Source organism: Carassius carassius, chromosome 18 (genome assembly GCF_963082965.1).
Source record: "Carassius carassius chromosome 18, fCarCar2.1, whole genome shotgun sequence".
NCBI classification, from domain to species: domain Eukaryota; kingdom Metazoa; phylum Chordata; class Actinopteri; order Cypriniformes; family Cyprinidae; genus Carassius; species Carassius carassius.
Genome location: NC_081772.1, coordinates 28435084 through 28457311, shown reverse-complemented (window position 1 = coordinate 28457311; position 22228 = coordinate 28435084). Strand labels below are relative to the sequence as shown.

Below are 22228 nucleotides of genomic sequence, written 5' to 3'. Positions count from 1 at the left end.
TAGAGAATGAGTGGAACTGTTCCTCAGGGGGTCTATAGTGCACTGTCTGATGTGATACTGTAGCTGACGGCTGAATGGTTGCAATTTTATCTCTAATAGTATCGATTTTAGAAGTAAAGTAGTTCATAAAGTCATTACTGCTGTGGTGTTGGGAAATGTCAACACTTGTTGAGGCTTTATTTTTCGTTAATTTAGCCACTGTATTGAATAAATACCTGGGGTTATGTTTGTTTTCTTCTAAAAGAGAAGAAAAGTAATCGGATCTAGCAGTTTTTAATGCTTTTCTGTAGGATATGTTACTTTCCCGCCAAGCAATACGAAATACCTCTAGTTTTGTTTTCCTCCAGCTGTGCTCCATTTTTCGGGCTGCTCTCTTTAGGGTGCGAGTATGCTCATTATACCATGGTGTCAAACTGTTTTTCTTAACCTTCCTTAAGCGTAAAGGAGCAACTTTATTTAAAGTGCTAGAAAAGAGAGAGTCCATAGTTTCTATTACATCATCAAGTTGTTCTGAGGTTTTGGATATGCTAAGGAATTTGGATACATCAGGAAGATAACTTAAAAAGCAGTCTTTTGTGTTAGAAGTGATGGTTCTTCCATACTTGTAACAAGAAGTAGAATTTACAGCTAGTTACAAGTAGATGGTAAGCTAGTGGGGATCTTTTGTCTGTGAGAAAAATGCGCACCTCATCCCGCAGCTCGTACAGGCGTCTCAGCACATTTCCTCGCGACAGCCACCTGACTTCTGTGTGTAGGAGCAGGCCTTTGTGCTCTGATCCCATTTCATTACAGAGAGTGGAAAACAGTTGTGTGTTCAGTGGACGTGATTTTATGTAATTAACAATCTTCACAGCAGTGTCAAGAACATGTTTAAACTCTGCATTTAGGGTTTTGCACGCAAGGGCTTCTCTGTGTATGATGCAGTGCGTGAAATTGAGGTGAGGTGCTACTTGGAGGACTCGTGCCTTTAGTCCTTTCTTTTTTCCCAGCATTGCCCCAGCTCCGTCTGTGCACACTGATATACACTCGCCCCAAGATAGTCCTGCATCTTTAAGTTTGCTGTCCAGCTTATTGAAAATGTCCTCGCCCATGCATGATCCCTCCAGTTGCGTACAAAATAACATTTCCTCATTTAGTTTCCCCTCAAAAATATATCTGACAAATACAAGGAGTTGAGCGGTGCTGGACATGTCTGTAGATTCATCCAGTTGTAAGGAGTACCTCCCACTCTTCTTCACTCTGTCAATCAGTTGACACTTGATATCCTGAGCCATGTCTGCAATGCGGCGGGATACAGTCCCATCAGAGGGGCACTTGTTCCAGCTCAGCGGCCAGTTTATCTCCATGCATGACGCGACTCATAACTATTGCTGCTGGTTTGATTAAAGTTTCTCCAATGGTGTGTGGCTTTTTGGTCTTTGCAATTAAATATGCCACTTCATATGAAGCCTTCTGAGCTTTTGTGGGGATAGCTGTTTGTTTAAAAATGACTTTTTTTGTCCCTGTAACTCTTTCTCCTTTCTGCGGAAAAAGTCAGTGGGTTTATCTGTGAGGCTGGGGTGTTTGGTGTTCAGGTGTCTTTGCATTTTCACGGGCTTCAGACTCTCATGTGCGAGAACTTCGGAGCACACAACGCATTGAGGGTGTTGTACCTGATTTATAACAATGCACGTGAAACCATATTTTATGTATTCCTCTCTGTATTTTCTGGCTTTCGAGGAGGGATGGTCCGTTTGCGGGGCACGGGTTTGGCGGGCTGCCCTTCCAAAGTCAAAGTCACCTTTATTTATATAGCGCTTTAAATAAAATACATTGCGTCAAAGCAACTGAACAACATTCATTAGGAAAACAGTATCAATAATGCAAAAATGATAGTTAACGGCAGTTCATCATTGGATTCAGTTATGTCATCTCTGTTCAGTTAAATAGTGTCTGTGCATTTATTTGCAATCAAGTCAACGATATCGCTGTAGATGAAGTGTCCCCAACTAAGCAAGCCAGAGGCGACAGCGGCAAGGAACCGAAACTCCATCGGTGACAGAATGGAGAAAAAAAACCTTGGGAGAAACCAGGCTCAGTTGGGGGGCCAGTTCTCCTCTGACCAGACGAAACCAGTAGTTCAATTCCAGGCTGCAGCAAAGTCAGATTGTGCAGAAGAATCATCTGTTTCCTGTGGTCTTGTCCTGGTGCTCCTCTGAGACAAGGTCTTTACAGGGGATCTGTATCTGGGGCTCTAGTTGTCCTGGTCTCTGCTGTCTTTCAGGGATGTAGAGGTCCTTTCTAGGTGCTGATCCAGCATCTGATCTGGATACGTACTGGATCCGGGTGACTGCAGTGACCTCGGAACAAGAGAGAAACAGACAAATATTAGCGTAGATGCCATTCTTCTAATGATGTAGCAAGTACATAGGGTGTTATGCGAAGTGTTTCCGGTTCCGGTTTACCTAATTAATGCAGCCTAAAAATCCTTTAACGGATTTGTATAATAAAAGCATATTAGTATGTGTATGCCAGGTTAAAGAGATGGGTCTTTAATCTAGATTTAAACTGCAAGAGTGTGTCTGCCTCCCGAACAATGTTAGGTAGGTTAATCCAGAGTTTAGGCGCCAAATAGGAAAAGGATCTGCCGCCTGCAGTTGAATTTGATATTCTAGGTATTATCAAATTGCCTGAGTTTTGAGAACGTAGCGGACATAGAGGATTATAATGTAAAAGGGGCTCATTCAGATACTGAGGTGCTAAACCATTCAGGGCTTTATAAGTAATAAGCAATATTTTAAAATCTATACGATGCTTGATAGGGAGCCAGTGCAGTGTTGACAGGACTGGGCTAATATGGTCATACTTCCTGGTTCTAGTAAGAACTCTTGCTGCTGCATTTTGGACTAGCTGTAGTTTGTTTACTAAGCATGCAGAACAACCACCCAATAAAGCATTACAATAATCTAACCTTGAGGTCATAAATGCATGGATTAACATTTCTGCATTTGACATTGAGAGCATAGGCCGTAATTTAGATATATTTTTGAGATGGAAAAATGCAGTTTTACAAATGCTAGAAACGTGGCTTTCTAAGGAAAGATTGCGATCAAATAGCACACCTAGGTTCCTAACTGATGACAAAGAATTGACAGAGCAACCATCAAGACTTAGACAGTGTTCTAGGTTATTACAAGCAGAGTTTTTAGGTCCTATAATTAACACCTCTGTTTTTTCAGAATTTAGCAGTAAGAAATTACTTGTCATCCAGTTTTTTATATCGACTATGCAATCCATTAGTTTTTCAAATTGGTGTGTTTCACCGGGCTGCGAAGAAATATAGAGCTGAGTATCATCAGCATAACAGTGAAAGCTAACACCATGTTTCCTGATGATATCTCCCAAGGGTAACATATAGTGACGAGTGGGGCGGGGCCGAGGGACATGGGAGCGAGGCCGGTGGAGTGATTGGAGATGAGCTACACCAGTTCGACCCACCGGTCTCGAGGCCCACGGAGGAGATGGAAGGATATAAAACTGGAGCGACGACAGTGAAGGACGAGAGAGGACCAGGCCTGGGCTTTTAGTTGTGTTTTGGTTTTTATTTGCGCGCACCAGTCGTCCGTGAGGGGCTGGTGCGCTGTTTTGTGTTTATTCTGCTTTATTAAAATGTTGTTGATTGTCCGCCGGTTCCCGCCTCCTTCTTCCCGACGATTAGGAAGTCTTTTATCATTACAGTGGTGCCGAAGCCCGGGAGAAGGAGGGACGCGCTGCTGAAGATCCCTCGCCGCTGTGTTGAATCCGCGGTGCCAACGAGCAGGCGAGGAGTGTGCCGCCATGGACGCTCGAGGCGGTGGGCTGGAGCGAGTTGCCGGGGACGGGCGAGCTCGCTACCGGCCGCCCACGATGTGGAGAGACGGCTGCCGTCCGTGAGGGAGCGGAGGAGTCTGCGCCGTTCGCCAGGTGGCCGGAGCCTGCTGCCATCCACCGGAACGGGGAGGAGCAGGGAACGGGGGACTCCTGCCGGCTGCCCAAAACCGGAGGAGCCGTCGCCGTCCACCGGGCGGCGGAGGAGTGTCGTGCCGTCCGCCGAGGGCCGTCCAGTGCCACCGCCAGGCACCGCGGAGGAGATCACCCAGCTGGTGGAGGGCCGAGCAGCAGTGCGTCTGGGAACCGGAATTTTCTCCCCTCTCTCGTCTCTGTCGCTCCTCCTTGCATTTCCTTTTCTCTCGCCTCGCCTGTCCTACCCCCAGGTTCCCGCAGGTCCCCGTGAGCGTTCCCCCCCGGAGGGAGGGGGGGGGGAGTAGAGCGCAGTCTCGGGAGTATGTGACGAGTGGGGCGGGGCCGAGGGACATGGGAGCGAGGCTGGTGGAGTGATTGGAGATGAGCTACACCTGTTCGACCCACCGGTCTCGAGGCCCACGGAGGAGATGGAAGGATATAAAACTGGAGCGACGACAGTGAAGGACGAGAGAGGACCAGGCCTGGGCTTTTAGTTGTGTTTTGGTTTTTATTTGCGCGCACCAGTCGTCCGTGAGGGGCTGGTGCGCTGTTTTGTGTTTATTTTGCTTTATTAAAATGTTGTTGATTGTCCGCCGGTTCCCGCCTCCTTCTTCCCGACGATTAGGAAGTCTTTTATCATTACACATATAAAGCGTGAAGAGTAGCGGCCCTAGTACTGAGCCTTGAGGTACTCCATACTGCACTTGTGATCGATAGGATACATCTTCATTCACTGCCACGAACTGATGGCGGTCATATAAGTATGATTTAAACCATGCTAATGCACTTCCACTGATGCCAACAAAGTGTTCAAGTCTATGCAAAAGAATGTTGTGGTCAATTGTGTCAAACGCAGCACTAAGATCCAATAAAACTAATAGAGAGATACACCCACGATCAGATGATAAGAGCAGATCATTTGTAACTCTAAGGAGAGCAGTCTCAGTACTATGATACGGTCTAAATCCTGACTGGAAATCCTCACATATACCATTTTTCTCTAAGAAGGAATATAATTGTGAGGATACCACCTTTTCTAGTATCTTGGACAGAAAAGGGAGATTCGAGATTGGTCTATAATTAACTAGTTCTTTGGGGTCAAGTTGTGGTTTTTTGATGAGAGGCTTAATAACAGCCAGTTTGAAGGTTTTGGGGACATATCCTAATGACAATGAGGAATTAATAATTGTCAGAAGAGGATCTATGACTTCTGGAAGCACCTCTTTTAGGAGCTTAGATGCTATAGGGTCTAACATACATGTTGTTGGTTTAGATGATTTAACAAGTTTATACAATTCTTCCTCTCCTATGGTAGAGAATGAGTGGAACTGTTCCTCAGGGGGTCTATAGTGCAGTGTCTGATGTGATACTGTAGCTGACGGCTGAATGGTTGCAATTTTATGTCTAATAGTATCAATTTTAGAAGTAAAGTAGTTCATAAAGTCATTACTGCTGTGGTGTTGGGAAATGTCAACACTTGTTGAGGCTTTATTTTTCATTAATTTAGCCACTGTATTGAATAAATACCTGGGGTTATGTTTGTTTTCTTCTAAAAGAGAAGAAAAGTAATCGGATCTAGCAGTTTTTAATGCTTTTCTGTAGGATATGTTACTTTCCCGCCAAGCAATAAGAAATACCTCTAGTTTTGTGTTCCTCCAGCTGTGCTCCATTTTTCGGGCTGCTCTCCTTAGGGTGCGAGTATGCTCATTATACCATGGTGTCAAACTGTTTTCCTTAACCTTCCTTAAGCGTAAAGGAGCAACTTTATTTAAAGTGCTAGAAAAGAGAGAGTCCATAGTTTCTGTTACATGATCAAGTTGTTCTGAGGTTTTGGATATGCGAAGGAATTTGGTTACATCAGGAAGATAACTTAAAAAGCAGTCTTTTGTGTTAGAAGTGATGGTTCTTCCATACTTGTAACAAGAAGTAGAATTTACAATTTTGGCTATATGAAGTTTGCACAGAACTAAATAATGATCTGAGATATCATCACTTGGCTGAATAATTTCAACACCATCAACATCAATTCCTTGTGACAGTATTAAATCTAGAGTATGATTTCGACAATGAGTAGGTCCTGAAACGTGTTGTCTAACCCCAGTAGAGTTCAGAATGTCTAAAAATGCTGATCCCAATGCATCTTTTTCAGAGGTGGAGGGTAGTCCTGGCGGCTCATCCTCTTCTCTGCCCTCTGTATTTTCTGCTGATCCCGTTCTCTCATCAACAGGTATCTCTGCTCCCTTCTCGTTCTCTTTTGATGATAATAACCACCGTTTCATTTTTTATCAAGTTTAGATCTCAAAATAAACAGGTTGCTGTTTAGCAAAACACCCAATGTGCATCTAGCTAGCTAGTGCATGTTGTTGTGCTGTAAATTGTGATTGACAGGTCATATCTACTTTTGTTATCCTGTAAATCAGAATATACTATCAATAGCCTTAAAAAAATGATTTTCGCCATGTTTTTTGTAATAAAATGTTATATAAATCAGGCTAGGAATAATATATTTACAAATCCCTCTGTAAATGTCTTCATAATATACCTAGGTACAAGACTGGAAAGTTTGGTGTATATAGGTGCTACTAAAGTGGAGATTTCGTACTTGGAGTATGAGAGAAAGGTCATTTTGAGAAAACAGGCTTTAAAGATTTATCATCAACCAATGAGATTGCGCATTCAGCCCTTTTACTTTCGCGATTGGTTGTTGATAAAGAGGAAATGACCATATTTGGATCTGACAGCATTGTACAGTGAAGAGAGAGCTTTCCAGCCGTGCCTGTGATGAAAGAGAGCAGACAGAGATCGCGGATCGGCAGGATGATTTACAACGCTAACTTTTGTTGAATTTACGCGAAATCTACAGACGCAAACAGACAAAGTGTAATAAAATAAAGACCTAAATGTGTATTTCGGACTTTTTTTTCACCATCTCGCATTAACATATAAAAAAATAAATAAAAAATAAAAAAAGTTTCTGTAAATCATCTCGCGACCCCCCGCTCCCCACTCCGCGACCCCCACTTTGGGAACTACTGTACTACGGAAAGATGTCACAGCATGAAGAGGATGAGCCGTTCATGTGTGACAGGACGAAGACAGCCCTCCTTACATGATATGAAGAGTAAACCTCAGCGCCTTCACTCTCCCAAGGCTGTTTTCTGTTTCCTGAACCCATGTCACCACATTCTCAGCTTCATCCTACAGTGTCCCTTAGTCCAGAACCAGAAGACGGTGCAGCTGCTATTACTCCACCACAGCTACTGTGCAAAGAGCCTGATGGGCCTCAATAGTGGTCTGACGATGAACCATGGGGCTCACAATGATCTTATGATGAACCATCAGGCTCTGAAACCAGCATCCTCCAGCGTGAGAATAGGTATCTACGCCTTGCCCATGACAATCTGCTACAGACCCTGCAGATAATGCAGCAAGAAAGAGACATGTTTCAACAGGCTACAGATCAGTATTCACAAGAACTTATTCTGCTGAAATTACAAATGCAGCAGCTACAGATCCAAATGGAGCAGCAACAGCCTGCAGCACAGTCTTTTCCACCTGCCACCCCTATGCAACCTGTACCTGCCCCACACAGTTTGCAGAGAACGTGATAGAGTGATAAGAGCTTTGAACCAGTGTAAACCCCACAATTCAGAACTACTTCATCAGATCATCCTGAGCACAGTTCTGAGGCATTCCTAGCTCCAATAGCTGTCCCCAGAGCAAAGCCACTCTCCCTCTACCACACGCCAAACATTCAAGGGAAGACAGAACTTATTACTTCAGAACTGACACACCTTACAGACTTAGTCAACATGCATTCATGTGAACCAGAGACCGCAGGTCCTCCATCCTCTGAATCCACTTAACAATCTCACCTGCCATACAGTGCATCAAGCCCAGTTCCTCCTGAGCTAGAGCAGATGTACCGAGGTCTGACCCCAACAGTTTCAGACTTTGTACATCTGAACCATAGAGAATTCTCACATCTCAAGGTAGCTCTGGAAAAAATTCTGCCAGCTACAGCCATGGAGAGATTTCAATACCAAATACTCACTGATCACCTCAAATTCATACAGTTATTCACAACAACCCTTTACAAATACCATGGCAGCACTGAATCAGCAATACGGATAGCCTCATCAGCTCAAGTTGCAATGCATAGCATTTACATTTATATTTAATCATTTAGCAGACGCTTTTATCCAAAGTGACTTACATATGAGAACAATAGAAGCAATCAGACCAACAAGAGAACAACAACAGTATACAAGAGTCATTACAAGTCTCAGTTAGTGTAGAGCAGTACACAAAGCTGTTTTTTTAAAGAATAGCATAAAAAAGGTTGGAAATAATAGAAATAGAAAAAAATAGCACAGCTTATGGTTGGTCCAAACATAGCCAATGGGAACATTAAAGCATTCCGGCTCTTCACCCTCAAGGTTTGTTCCCTCGTTGGCATGTTAGAGCAACTAGGAAGGAAGGGCACCTTTGAGTTGCAGTGTGGCTTCCATATCTCACGGCTCCTAGGGAAGCTGCCGCATGACCTTAGGTCAAGTTTCCAGATTCCAAATTTATACGGATAACTTTCAAAATATTGCTGTTATTGTGTCATGAAATGTAGTTTTAAAAGTATTTCAGGCGAGAATGTAGCCAATTTTGGAGCTGATCAGCTCCACAAGATCAGCGGGAGCTCAGTGCTCATGGTACCGACAAGAGCAGTCTTGACTCGGCTAGTCCTTTTGACATTTGGCGCTGGCTCAAAATATAATTTGTTTTGAGTAAATCTAACAGATAATCTTTGGTCTTTATTCAATTAATCTATCAATATGTTAAAATGAAAATAAATACTGGCAATACTGTTTGATATGATATTTAGTTCCATTGTAATGTAGGCTATATAGGCCTACACATTTACCTGAACTTAATTTCTGTGGCTATTATTATGTTTAAATGAAAACGAAAGGAAGCAGTGGTGTTTTTTGTTCAAGTTTAGATGGTTATAATTTTCTTGTTTCAAATGATAAGTGGAGCTACTGTTTCTATGACGTATCGTACAGCTCCGGGTATCCACATACAGCGACGATGGTTTAGCACTCCATTGTTTTTTTTCGGATTTCTGCCTCTGCTCGATACGTCATAATCACATCACTACACATCACTACGAATTTTCACCACAGTTTCACCGCACTTTGCAAGGTCCTGTACAACATCTACAACATAAGGTAACTGAACAACAGTGTCTTTTCACCTCAATGACACCACCAGAAAATAATCTTCTCATACAAGTGACAATGCGAAAAGATGGCCAAAGATCTAGAGCAAGTAGCTGCTTACACTGCAGAGATTCAGAAACTAGAGCGGACAGGTTATGCAGTTAAAGTGGAACTAATTTCTGAAGAATGCCCAAGCAACACATTTTTACATTTTCCATAACCTGGTCCAACACAATGGGAAAAACAGGGTTCAAAACCTTAACAAGCTCTTGCTCCCTGGTCCTGTGTTAGGGATATCGCTTCTTGCTGTGCTGTTTAGGTTCAAAGAGGATTCCGTTGCTATCAGCAGTGATACCAAGGAGTCTGAAATCTTTCTAAGTAGATAATTGTCTGCAGGGCTTCGCCTCAGTGGAAGCAGGCAAGAGTCTTGTTGAAAAACTCTGGAGCTTATTGGCAGGAGCAGTGGTCCAGCAATCAACTCTCCACCATAAGCCATTTACCTCTGGAACTCTGTGCTGCACTGACTGGGGCACAGCCTGCTAATGTAGTCAGAACAGAACTGAAACTTCCCATACATCAACTCCAGCAATTCAACTCTGTGGACTGACCCCACCACAAATTTATTCTCACTTGGCTTTATTCAGACTCTTGTCAATTTAAAGTGTTTGTTGTATCCAGAGTCGCTGAGATACAGGACATTACAGACCAGCACACATGGCGTTATATTCCATCAACTCATAACCCAGATGATATAACACGGAGGAATAGCCTATGTAAGCTGGGACCAGCCATTGGTACCAAGGGTCATCCCTTTCTAAAAGATCCTCCAAAGTTGTGGCCTGACATCCCACAAGCTGGGGCTGCAGATGAGCTTCATAAAACAGTTTCCTGCCTCCTTACCTGCTTCACAGCCAACTTAACATTCTCTGACATCAGCCAGTATAAGACTTTTGAAGAGCTACTGGAGTCCAGGGCCTGTCGTGGGGCGGCAGGCAATCTGACTGCTGATGACTACAAGACAGCTGAAATCAGTATTCTACAGCAAGCTCAGGAAGAGTGTTTCCCCTCTGAACTTGAGCAGTTAAAGGGAGGTAAATCATTTCCCAGTCGGCTAAAAAACTGGCCTCTGCTTTAGCCCTTGTGTAGATCCTGATATCATACACCCCATTGTCCTAGACCCAAAATACCCGGTCTTTAAACTGCTTATACAGAGTTATGACACTTTACTCCACCATCCAGGCCCTGAAAGAGTCTTTGCTGAGATTCGGCATAAATATTGGATTATTTGAGGCAAAGAGTCCATCAAACGGTATCAGAGTACTTGTGTGGAATGTGGCATCATAGTCAAGTCCTTGCTGACCAATTCTGGAAGAGCTTCCTCAGGTTCTGCCTTCAGACCCACCAGAAGTGGCAAGATGAGAAATCTGACCTCCAGGTTGGCACCATCCTGTCCTGATCTTCGACCCCCAGCTGCCCAGAGCACTCTGGCTGGTGGACCAGGTGTCAAAAGTATTCCCTGGAGTAGACAGCAGAGTAAGAACAGCTGAAATTAAGGTGGGAAAGAAATTGAACAAACGCCCAGTCGCACGTCTCATCCGATTGCATGCCATACAACAGGGAAAGGCAACTCCGGTCCTGGAGGGCCACTATCTGGCATAGTTTAGCTTCAGCCCACATATAAACTCACCTGCCTGCATGTATCTAGTAATCACGAAAACACTGATTGCCTTGTTCAGGTGTGTTTAATTAGGGTTGGAGCTAAACTCTGCAGGATAGTGGCCCTCCAGGACCGGAGTTGCCTATCCCTGCCATACAAGATTAAAGTAACTTTGAATGGTATAGGTTATAGGAATTTTTTTTACTGTACATTTTTCATTCCGGAAGTCTGGGGGCTGTAGTAAAAAAGGCCACACACAGGTTATATTCATGTGTCTTAGTTTCCCTAGCATTACACCTACAGTTGACTTGCACGCAGCATCCATCCAGATAATCACTCCAGGCAGGATATGCAGGTCCAGCGGTCCTGCCAAATTAAGTGAGTTAGACTGATCGGGAAAGCAGACGGATGATAGCATTACTGTAGTGATTTATCTTTGCTAAAGTTGTGTGCATGCCTATAAAGTAATTTACAGTCTGTTCATCCATTTTCTACATTGTGAATGTTTAACTGCTCTGAGTGTTTATAAGTTAATGTATGTGAGTGACAAGGACAAACTAGAATGTAAAGATGTTTCGGTGTATTTACGTACTATTTTCCTCACATATATTACTGTTATGTTTAGGACACATAATCTATGTGCCATTTAATCATAATACGGTTTATTTTATATATATATATATATATATATATATATATATATATATATATATATATATATATATATATATACAGTGTTGTGCCTGAACGCGTTCATTGAACGATAGTTCATGAACTCGTTCATATTTTGGGAGAACATGAACTGAACGTGCTGCATTACTGCCTGATGAACGTTACTGTGAACTCGTTCATTCTGGTGTCTGTGAACGGCACACTCTCTCAGGTTAACTTCGTTCAATAGGGTGCCAGATTTCTATAGAGCCTTCCAGGCGAAAAACCGCCGTCCGCCGCATGCGTGACGCGTCATCAAAAAAAAAAAGAAACAGCAAACGACAGCAGCATGTAGCAAGAAGGCGTATGATCATTTAAAAGAATTTTATGATGTTTATGACAAGGTCGGTGAGAATGGGAGACAAAGCATTAAAGCAACAATGGGGAAATGCTGTCCCCTCAATGCTAATGTAAACCCTGGTTGGATACTGGCCTTGGCTGAGGCCAGTGTTGGTAGAGGGGAGTCGAAAGAAGATAAGATTGCGATTGTTTGGTCTTGGGTCATCCCTGAACCCTTTGCCTGTCCTGTCATGCCCATGTAGGCCATCTCTGAATACCCTGCCTTGCATGTCACAACCATGGAGGCCACTCATAGACTGGCTGCTTGTTCTGTCACAGCAAGGTGGTCTGTCCTTGTCTCTGCTCCACCATGGCCTCCTGACCTGTGGTGACCTTCTGCTCCGCCAACTTTACCTTGGTCACCTGCTTCGCTCTAGTCACCTGCTCCACCATCTCCACCGTGGTCTCCAGCACCACCTGATCTGCCATGGTGGTCTTTTATTTTGTCTGCTCTGCTGTGGTCATCATCTGCTCCATCATGGGGATCCTCGGCCCTGCCAGCTCCACCCTGGCTTCCTGCTCTGCTGGCTCCACCCTGGTCCCTGGCTCCACCCTTATTCTCTTCCTTAATGCTTGCACCATGGTTCATGGTGTCCACTACTGCTCCCTAGACCAGGCTTGTTACTGTTCCATGCTTCATGTCCACCATGATTCCATGATACAGGTGGACCACTGTACCACAAACCTCTGCCCCACAGCCTTCACCACGCCCCTGGCCTGCCACTGCTCCACAGTTTAAGTCCACCACTGCCTCATGGGTTTAGGCCTGCCTCTGCTTCATGGCCCAGGTCCTCCAGTGCTCCACGGTCAAGGCCCACCACTGCTCCATGGTCAAGCTCCAACTCTGCTCCACGATCTAGACCTGCCCTAGCTCTATGCACTATATCCACCACTGCTCCATGGCCCTTGGTCTTGCCCTCTGCTCCATGGTTCAGTCCCGATTAGCTCCTCGGTCCTGGCCCACCACTACTTCAGGGTCCTTGCCATGATATAGGGCATCTGGAGCTGCCCTTAGAGGGGGAATATGTCACGGTTGGTTATAGGTTTTGTTGGTGTTCATGTCTTTTATTTGTATTCATGCTCTTAGTCTAGTTTTCTTGTTTGTCATGTTATTCTTTTGTTCCTCTTTTTATCTTGCTATGTGCTCCACATGTCTGTGTGTCTTGTTGTGATTAGTTGTTTTGATCACATGGTACTCTGTTTTGTTTTCTCATTGGTTCATTGTCTTTATTGATCACAGGTACACTGTAAAACCCGACAAGTTAACTTAACTCAAACCGTTTGAGTAAACCAATTGCCTTGACTGTAATACCCGACAAGTAAACTTAACTCAAACGGTTTGAGTAAACAGATATCCTTAAGTTATGTTAACTCAAACCATTTGAGGAAACCGATTGCCTTAAACCGTTTAAGTTGAAAAAACTCACAGTTATGAGTACTCTGAACTTAATTCAGTTGAGTTCACTTGAAAGAAGATATACATTGCAATTAAGTAATTAAGTGATTAATTGAGTGATAATTGAGTTTAGTGATGAACACCTGCTGTTAACAAACAGAATTACTGAAGAAAAGAGAGAAAGGAAATACAGCTGACTTCAGACACAGCCTCACTCAAACCTGACAAGTTATGTTAACTCAAACCGTTTGAGGAAACCGATTGCCTTAAACCATTTAAGTTGAAAAAACTAACAGTTATGAGTACTCTGAACTTAATTCAGTTGAGTTCACTGAAAGAAGATGTACATTGCAATTAAGATTAACTAAGTGCTGATTGTTAATTAGTGATGAACAGCTGCTGTTAACAAACAGAATCACTGAAGAAAAGAGAAACACAAGAACTACTACAACTGACTTCAGACACAGCCTTAGATGAAATCAACTGAAATAAAATACATGAAATCTCTCAAGATCTGATTAAACAACCCCACAAACAGCATCACCAGCTCCACTTATTAATAACCAGACTGACTTTATTTCTGTCAGACGTCTACAGAAGATCTTATTGAGAATGAACTAAGGTTTAGATGTTGATTTATTGTTTCATTTGAAGTAACCATGTTAGAGATCAGTGTTTGCTTTAGTTGGGCTCTTGACCCTTGACTTCTGTCTTAGTCTTTTCTCTGGCTGTTATAACCGTGTGTTTCTAAAACACATTTGTTGTAACTCAAAAGCCCAGAAAAAATGCCATCAGGTGTTAACCTGTACCTAGGTGTAGGTTGTTAACATTAGTAGGTTGTAGATACATTAACCAGAATATATATATATTATAAAATTGAAACTAATACTGTTACAGAAATCCAACCGTGAAAGAATAAAGGTATGGATTACTCTTTCAAAATCTACGTTTGTTGAGAACAGTTTTGCTTTGGCTAATAAACGCAAATTATAGAAACCAGCCCGAACCACTGAGTTAATTTGCTTCTCTAATTTTAAATTACTATCAATTAGGAAGCGTAAATCTCTCCCTGTTTTTTTTTTTTTTTCAAATACAGTGCCAGAGGCAGGGACGGGCTGGGACTAAAAAATGGCCCTGGACTTTGACTAGGCCCGGCCCGGCCCAAAGCAATTGGCGTGCGTAAACTCGACAACAACAACAATAACGCCTGGCGTGGGTGTTACAAGACTTTAATTGTGGCTCATGATACTAGACCATCCAAATTATAGCAATAGCACTGATGTTGACTAGATGTTGAGCTGGAGTGGGTGTCTTTCTCTGCTCTTGGTCTAAGCTCAACCTGAATAAGCAAACGATGGAATGGATTAAAAAATAATTAATCTGCACAGATAATAATACCACATCTAAATGAAAATACACCATTACAAATGTAACTTATGTATTCACAATCTTCAAAGTTTGTAAGCATTAACTGTAATGTTACCAACATTTTTAAAAGAAAAAGCACAACATATTTCTTAATATTAGCTACTGCATGTGACATTTTACAGCTAAAATGTTGAAGTTTAGCTGTTTTAACTACTGTAATTATAAAAAAATGTAGCAACCTGTATATCACTTCCTAACATCATCCCTAGCAAGTAACTCTCTTTCTCCTCTCATGTTCCATACTTGGATCTGGATCTGCCTGTGGAACCCGCTCATCTTTCTGTCCCTCATCATCATCACTGGTGGCATGTTGCTGCATAGCTGTATGGCTCACTTCTTCACTGCTGCTAATATTTAACTGCGAGGTGCTGCTGCTGGAAAATATTGCTATATATTTCAGTTAGTTTGTGACATTTAGCGGCTTCAGTATCTAAATTCCGCATTTTTTTTCTCTCGCCTTCTCAGCCCCACCCTTTTCTTTCAGTTTTTTTTCTTTCGCGTTATGCATATTGTTTGTTTGTTTGTTTCTATGCTTCTTCTTTCTAAAGTTAACGTCTTTGCTGTTGGTTTCTTCCTACTCTTCCACTTCTTCTTCTTCTTACTTGGTGGGTCGGCCCGCCGGCCGTCCTGGAGTACCGGCCGTTCTGTGATTCTCCAGATCACACAGATTGCCAGTCCGCCCCTGGCCAGAGGGCTCGATTCTAATAATTTTTTTGTGGAGTTATTTGAGTGGCTAAAAACGATGACCTTTGTTTTTTCCTCATTCAACATTAAAAAATTATTTGCCATCCAATTTTTTATGTCCTTTAAACACTCTAGAAATGAATCAAATTAATTTGTGGAATGTCTGATTGGTAAATGCCTTTGTGTGTCATCAGCATAACAATGAAATGATACTCCATACTTTCTAAAAATGCTGCCCAGATGGAACAAGTATAGAGAAAAAAGGATAGGAGAAAGGATAGAGCCTTGCAGAACCCCCCCCCCCCCCCCCCCTCCCAAGGCAGATGTGTTTTTTTTTTTTTTCTTACCAGAAATTTTATTATTATAGTTAACTTAAAAACTTATATCGCTCAAATATGAGGATGTTATGACCAATCATGTCAAAAGCTGCACTCAGATCAAGCAACACAAAAAGTCAAAGTCAAAGTCACCTTTATTTATATAGCGCTTTAAACAAAATACATTGCGTCAAAGCAACTGAACAACATTAATTAGGAAAACAGTGTCAATAATGCAAAATGATAGTTAAAGGCAGTTCATCATTGGATTCAGTGATGTCATCTCTGTTCAGTTTAAATAGTGTCTGTGCATTTATTTGCAATCAATTCAACGATATCGCTGTAGATGAAGTGTCCCCAACTAAGCAAGCCAGAGGCGACAGCAGCAAGGAACCGAAACTCCATCGGTGACAGAATGGAGAAAAAAACCTTGGGAGAAACCAGGCTCAGTTGGGGGGGCCAGTTCTCCTCTGACCAGAAGAAACCAGTAGTTCAATTCCAGGCTGCAGCAAAGTCAGATTGTGCAGAAGAATCATCTGTTTCCTGTGGTCTTGTCCTGGTGCTCCTCTGAGACAAGGTCTTTACAGGGGATCTGTATCTGTAAAAACAACATCATCAGGCCAAGCAAATATCTCTTAACACTTTCAATAAAGCCGTCTCAGTGCTGTGAGCTGTTTTGAACCCAGAATTCTGTTTCACCTATAGAATTTTCACTTAGAAAGGAAAGTAGTTGTTGCAATACAACTTTTTCTAAGATTTTTGAGGCAAAGCACAGCTGAGAGATTTGGTCGCTTTAGCCGAGGTGTCACCACAGCATGTTTAAACTCTAGTGGACATATTCCACCAGACAAACTTTTGTTGATCAGATGTGCTAAACTCAGTGATACACAGTCAAAGGTCTGCTGAAACAAACAACTAGGTATAAAATCATTTGCACAGAATGTTGGTTTTATTTTTTTGCACATTATCCTGCAGCATAGTCAAGGTAATAGTCTCAAAAACCCTCAATTCAACCATGCTAGCAGGATAGTCAGATGGATCAGTTTTCACCAGAGGAATCTGTGCACATTGATCAGCAAACTTTTGGCTAAATTTTTTTAGAAAGTCTTCACAGGAAATAACTATGGACTTTTGATACAAATTACTCAAAGGTTGAATTACAGAATTAATCATAGAAAATAAAAGTTTGGAGTTGTTAATATTTGCCCTGATAATATTAGTGCACTAAGTATTTTTTGCATTTCTCATGCACAGCCTTTTGATAACTATATATGGAGTCTCTAAGAATATCATAATGAACTGTTATTTACTCATTTTCCAATTAATGGACATTAATGAAAATCTTCCTTTCTGGACACTATTTTTAAAATCAAAACCAGCATTTATTAAGCTCATCATATTAAGAATGATGCATTTATACTTTACAAATAATAAAAAAAATAATAATAATAATGTATTGTTTTTGCTCATTTCTGTAATGAAAATGTGATTATTAAAATAGGCCACTTTCAGTCCAAATGACATCAGGGAGATTGCATGGATTATATACGGAGCTCAGCCTTAGTAATTAACCTTTCCTTCTGAAAGCATTGGAGATGTTTCTAGAAATGCTTTTATTTATCATTTCAGTGCCGATGTTTATGAGTGAGCATGGATTGGATTTTACATAATATGCTAGAGGATAATCCATGAGGTTTACGCAGTGACATCACAGAGAATCAGCCAATCAGGATCAGTCCATCCCGTTTGATAAAGGCTGGTAAAAGTGCTAACATCTCTCAGTAATGCCAACAGATGGTAATATTACACAAGGCTTTAGGCAGTTTGAAAATGCGTGTTAACACCTTGCATAAAAGCTTTTTTTTGTTCAGGTTTCAATTGGACTAAGCACATTTTTGTAACCACATCAACAGTATCTACACTGTTAAATCTGCACTAAGCTGTTTTATTCTATATCCGTTATGGTTGAGATCACATGATCAGATGGAATTAGTAACAAGACCAATGCCATGTCGGTTAGTCAAATAAACAAAACCTAAAAAAAATGGCCAGAAATTTAGAGGATTAAAGAGTATTATTTAACATTATATTAACATAGTCAGAAATGTATTGTGAAATCAATGCATGGTGGGACATTTTCTCACAAATGACCCTGAATGAACAGCAGAATGATGCTAACTTCACAGTAATTTACTGCTCTTGATTTACTGTGAATTCACATTATAAAGTTGTCTGATTTAGTGGTTTACCATTGTAATCATTTTGATGGTGTTTAGTATTTGTTTTGGATCTTGGACCTTGTATATTAATTCTTTCAAAATTCTGATCTTGTCATGTCAGAAGTGTGACAAATGAAAGCATTTGTTAAAATTATGAGAAACTAGAATATGACATAATCTAATTGCCTGCTTTAGGATAGTCAAATTAGCATGAACATCAAGTTTTTATTTTAGCATTATTAATGCATGGAGATTAATCACTAACTTATTTCATATAAATACATTTTTGTGGAGGAATCGTTCACATTAGTGAAGCAACTGCTGAAAAATGTCTTTGAAAGATGTGGCATCAATACTCGACATACAAAACACAACAATGGTAACACTCAAATAAAAACAATGCTTACTGTACAGCATAAACCAACATTATAAAATAAACAAGACAAACTGATAAAAGTGAACCAAAAAACTAGTTCAATAGCACAAATAACACCAAAAAACAAAAAAAATTATAATATAATATTTAAAACTCTACAGCATGATCTGTTCATGCTGCTTTGCATGCTGGGTGCCTTCAGAGTACATCTGCACTGTAGAAACACAGTATGATGCTGTTTGTTGCAACAGTGCAGTTAGATACGAGAGAAGTCCCACAGTGAAATTACTGAGAAAGTGATGCAATTATTAACCTGGAATATACCGTAATATCACACAAAAGTTTTTAACCATGCATGCATGTAGAATTTAAGGTGACAGATATTCAATAATTGAATATATTGAACATTTGCACATATTCAGTGACATCGGCTGCTGCACATGTACTTAAAGTTTCTTCATAAAGTGTTTATCTCAGGATTTGTCACATGCACGCCCTTTAATAGTGCCTTTTAAATGTGCTTTTTGCTTAAATCTTGGAAGCAGAAAAAATATTTGTTGAACTACCAATAACAATATATTATTTATGTACTAAACATATTTTATATACACTACAAATATTGTAGTATAAAATATTATAGTATAGTATATATTGAAGCTTATTTCCCATTGACCCCCTATTGTTCTTAAAGGGATAGTTCACCCAAAATCAAAATGTTGTTATTAATTACTCAGAAATTGGAAATTGAACTGAGCTAATAGTGCTCTGTTGTCATCTATTTCATTTAAGATTAAAACCTTTATTTATTTATATAAGCTTAAAAGTCAGTCCATGGTGTACAGTACTTTTCATACAGGACTTCACCATTACCCTGTACCTCAGACACTACTGGAAGGATGAGCGATTGTCTTTTCCCAGTAAAACCAATAAAAGTATGACTTTTGATGGTCGATTGGTGAAAAAAATCTGGGTGCCTGATGTGTTCTTTGTTGATTCCAAACAATCCTTCATCCACAACACCACCACAGAGAACATCTTGATCAGGGTCTATCCTGATGGACACGTTATCTACAGCCTCAGGTTTGGACAACAAACATCATTTACACACGTATACCAACACAAATGTTTGCAAACCTTAACCTGCATTCTTACACACATGCAGTTTTTATTTAGCATGTTTGACAGTATTTGTGTGTGTGTATGTGTGTTTCAGGGTGACTGTAACTTCAGCATGCAATATGGACTTCAGTCGGTTCCCATTGGACACACAGACCTGCACATTAGAGCTGGAGAGCTGTAAGTGATATGCAGTTCTCCTGACTTAAAAGAAATAGTTCACTCAAAAATGAAAATCAAGATTTAGATGATTTTGTTTCTTCATCAGATTTTCTGTTTCAGAAATCTGTTTCCATGAAGAAACAAACTCTCATCTTGGATAGCCTGGGAGTGAGTACATTTTCAGCAGATTTTCATTATTAGAAGAACTATTTTTTAAATGAGGTATTTAATGATTTTATTTTTATTTTTTTAAACTATACTTTAATATGTTCTTTAACTATTTCTTTAAATATAAGATCAGAGTCTCAGCCTACATTGGTTCATGTGCTGTGTGGCCAGATGCTTACACTGATGAAGACCTGATGCTGTACTGGAAGAGTGGAGATGAATCACTGAGCACAGATGACAAGATCTCTATGTCTCAGTTCCTCATTCAGAAGTTTCACACCACCTCCAGACTGGCCTTCTACAGCAGCACAGGTGCACATGCCTAGTTTTAAATAGCAAACTATAGGCAGTTCTCTTTCAGTTTCAGTAGATACAGGCTGTGTCACTTTGCACATTTAAGGTTTATTTAGTTGACCAGGCATCTTGCTCAAATGCCATTTTGTTGCATAGATATAAAGGGCAAAATCAGTTTATCTGGCATCTGATTTGAGCAACTTTGAACTATTTTGATTTTTACATGCATTTTACACAGCAAAATCATCCAAGTTAAATCAAAATAGTTCAGTGTTTATATGTGTCTTCTCTATGGAGAGTAAAAGTATAACACTAAAGTAGTGTTGCTGTTAATTAATAAAACAGGTTCAAGTGATTATTGACCATTTGTAATGACAGCATGAAGAGACAACAAGAACAGAAAAGAGAACAGAGTGACAGATTGAATGACTTAATAATTTGATAATAGCTTTTTTAAAGGTATTTTTTAGGTTTGTTATTTTTTATTTTTTTGGTATCACCAATTGTGGTCAGTGTTTGAGAATTTAACATATATCATTATGTGATTAATTTTTAATGTAAATGATAAATTGAAGTTTCATTTTTCAAGACTTGGGTGTTCAAGAGTACCCTTAAGAAACAAGATTTAAGTTCAGTCATTGCTCAGACTTCAGAATCAGAAAACTGTTACTAGTACCTGTTCTTATTTCATTTATCCTGCAGGTTGGTACAATCGTCTTTACATCAACTTCACTCTGCATCATCATATCTTCTTCTTCCTGCTTCAGACCTACTTTCCCGCCACACTTATGGTCATGCTGTCATGGGTGTCCTTCTGGATCGACCGGAGAGCTTTTCCTGCTCGGGTCTCATTAGGTGAATTCATTGGGGAGACCAGTGGGCTGGTTTGGCTGAATGCTTAAATCTGTCCAGGATTTCACAGTCAGTTATTGTTGATGTAACCAGTTGTAGATACAAACATTCCCATTTATACCGATTTCTGTTTTAAGATCAAGATTGCGGCTGCCAAACAAAACAATGTGACTATAATCCTGTAGTGGACTGTGTGAAAAGAGTATTTGTTATTGTTCTATTTTTAAATCAAGGTTGAAAACTACAGTGGGTATAGAAAACAAGCAATTTTGTTGTTTTGCAGCCTAAAATGAAGATTTTATATATAAAATGAAGTTTTGTTTTATCCAGCTGTATTTACTCAGTGCAACTTATAACATTCACATGAAAGATATGACACCAACAGGTCTGAGAAAATAAAAGTAGAATCTCTGAGTTTGAAAAAGGATCACCCCCCTCGTAAAAATGATTTGTAAACACAATCAGGTGTAGCTAATCACCTTCTTAAAGCCACACAAAACTATCTGACTCTCAACTGTGATCAGCTGTGCTCATTCTGATTAGCACAGCATGAAATGAACTTTCCTAGAGCATTTCAGTCGTTGGTAGTGCAACTGAAGCAAACAATCAACTATGGGTGGCAAGACACTGTCAAAAGATTTTCAATGCCTAGAAATACAGTGTAGTCTATTATTAAGAAGTGAAAGGTATTTGGTACAATACAGACCCTCCCTAGATCAGGACGTCACTCCAAACTGGATGAAAGAGATGGAGGAAACTGGTCAGAGAGGTGACAGAGAGCTACAACAGCTGCAGGAATTTATGACAAAGAGTGGTCATTGTGTGCACAGATTCTCCACAAGTGTGGCTTGTAAGGGTGGGTTACAAGAAAAAAAGCCACTCCTCAAGAAAGCCCACATGCAGTCAGACTGAGTGTTGCCAAAACAACTTAAAGATTCTGAGGCCACATGAAACTAAAATTGAATTATTTGGCCTCAACACAAAATATGTCTGGCAGAAATTCAATACAGCTCAACATCCAAATAACAGGATTCTTCCAGTAAATCATGGAGGTGGTGATATACTGTTCTGGTGTTTCTCTGCAGCAGGGATTGGAGCACTTGACAGGATAGAAGGAAAAATGGATGGGGCAAAATACAGTCAAATTCCTGAGGAAAATCTGCCTTTTGCCAGAAAGTTGTCAATGGTAAGAAGGTTTACCTTCCAACAGACAATGACCCACAGCATAAACCAAAACTGAGCACACAGTGGTTGAAAGAGAAAGCCTTGTCAGAGCCCAGACTTTAACCCCACTGAAAATCTGTGCAATGACTTC

The 22228-nt window shown here is 40.7% G+C and overlaps 1 protein-coding gene across 1 annotated transcript; it reads left to right on the top strand.

Annotated features, from left to right (window-relative positions):
* Positions 1–12379: 12379 nt before the first annotated feature.
* Positions 12380–21018, top strand: LOC132091991 (gamma-aminobutyric acid receptor subunit rho-2-like). The gene is made up of 5 exons (XM_059498038.1): positions 12380–12634; positions 19178–19401; positions 19535–19617; positions 19939–20079; positions 20764–21018. The coding sequence occupies exons 1-5, from the start codon at positions 12380–12382 to the stop codon at positions 20961–20963; spliced, it is 903 nt and encodes a 300-aa protein (XP_059354021.1). The 3' UTR covers positions 20964–21018.
* The last annotated feature ends 1210 nt before the right edge of the window (positions 21019–22228 follow it).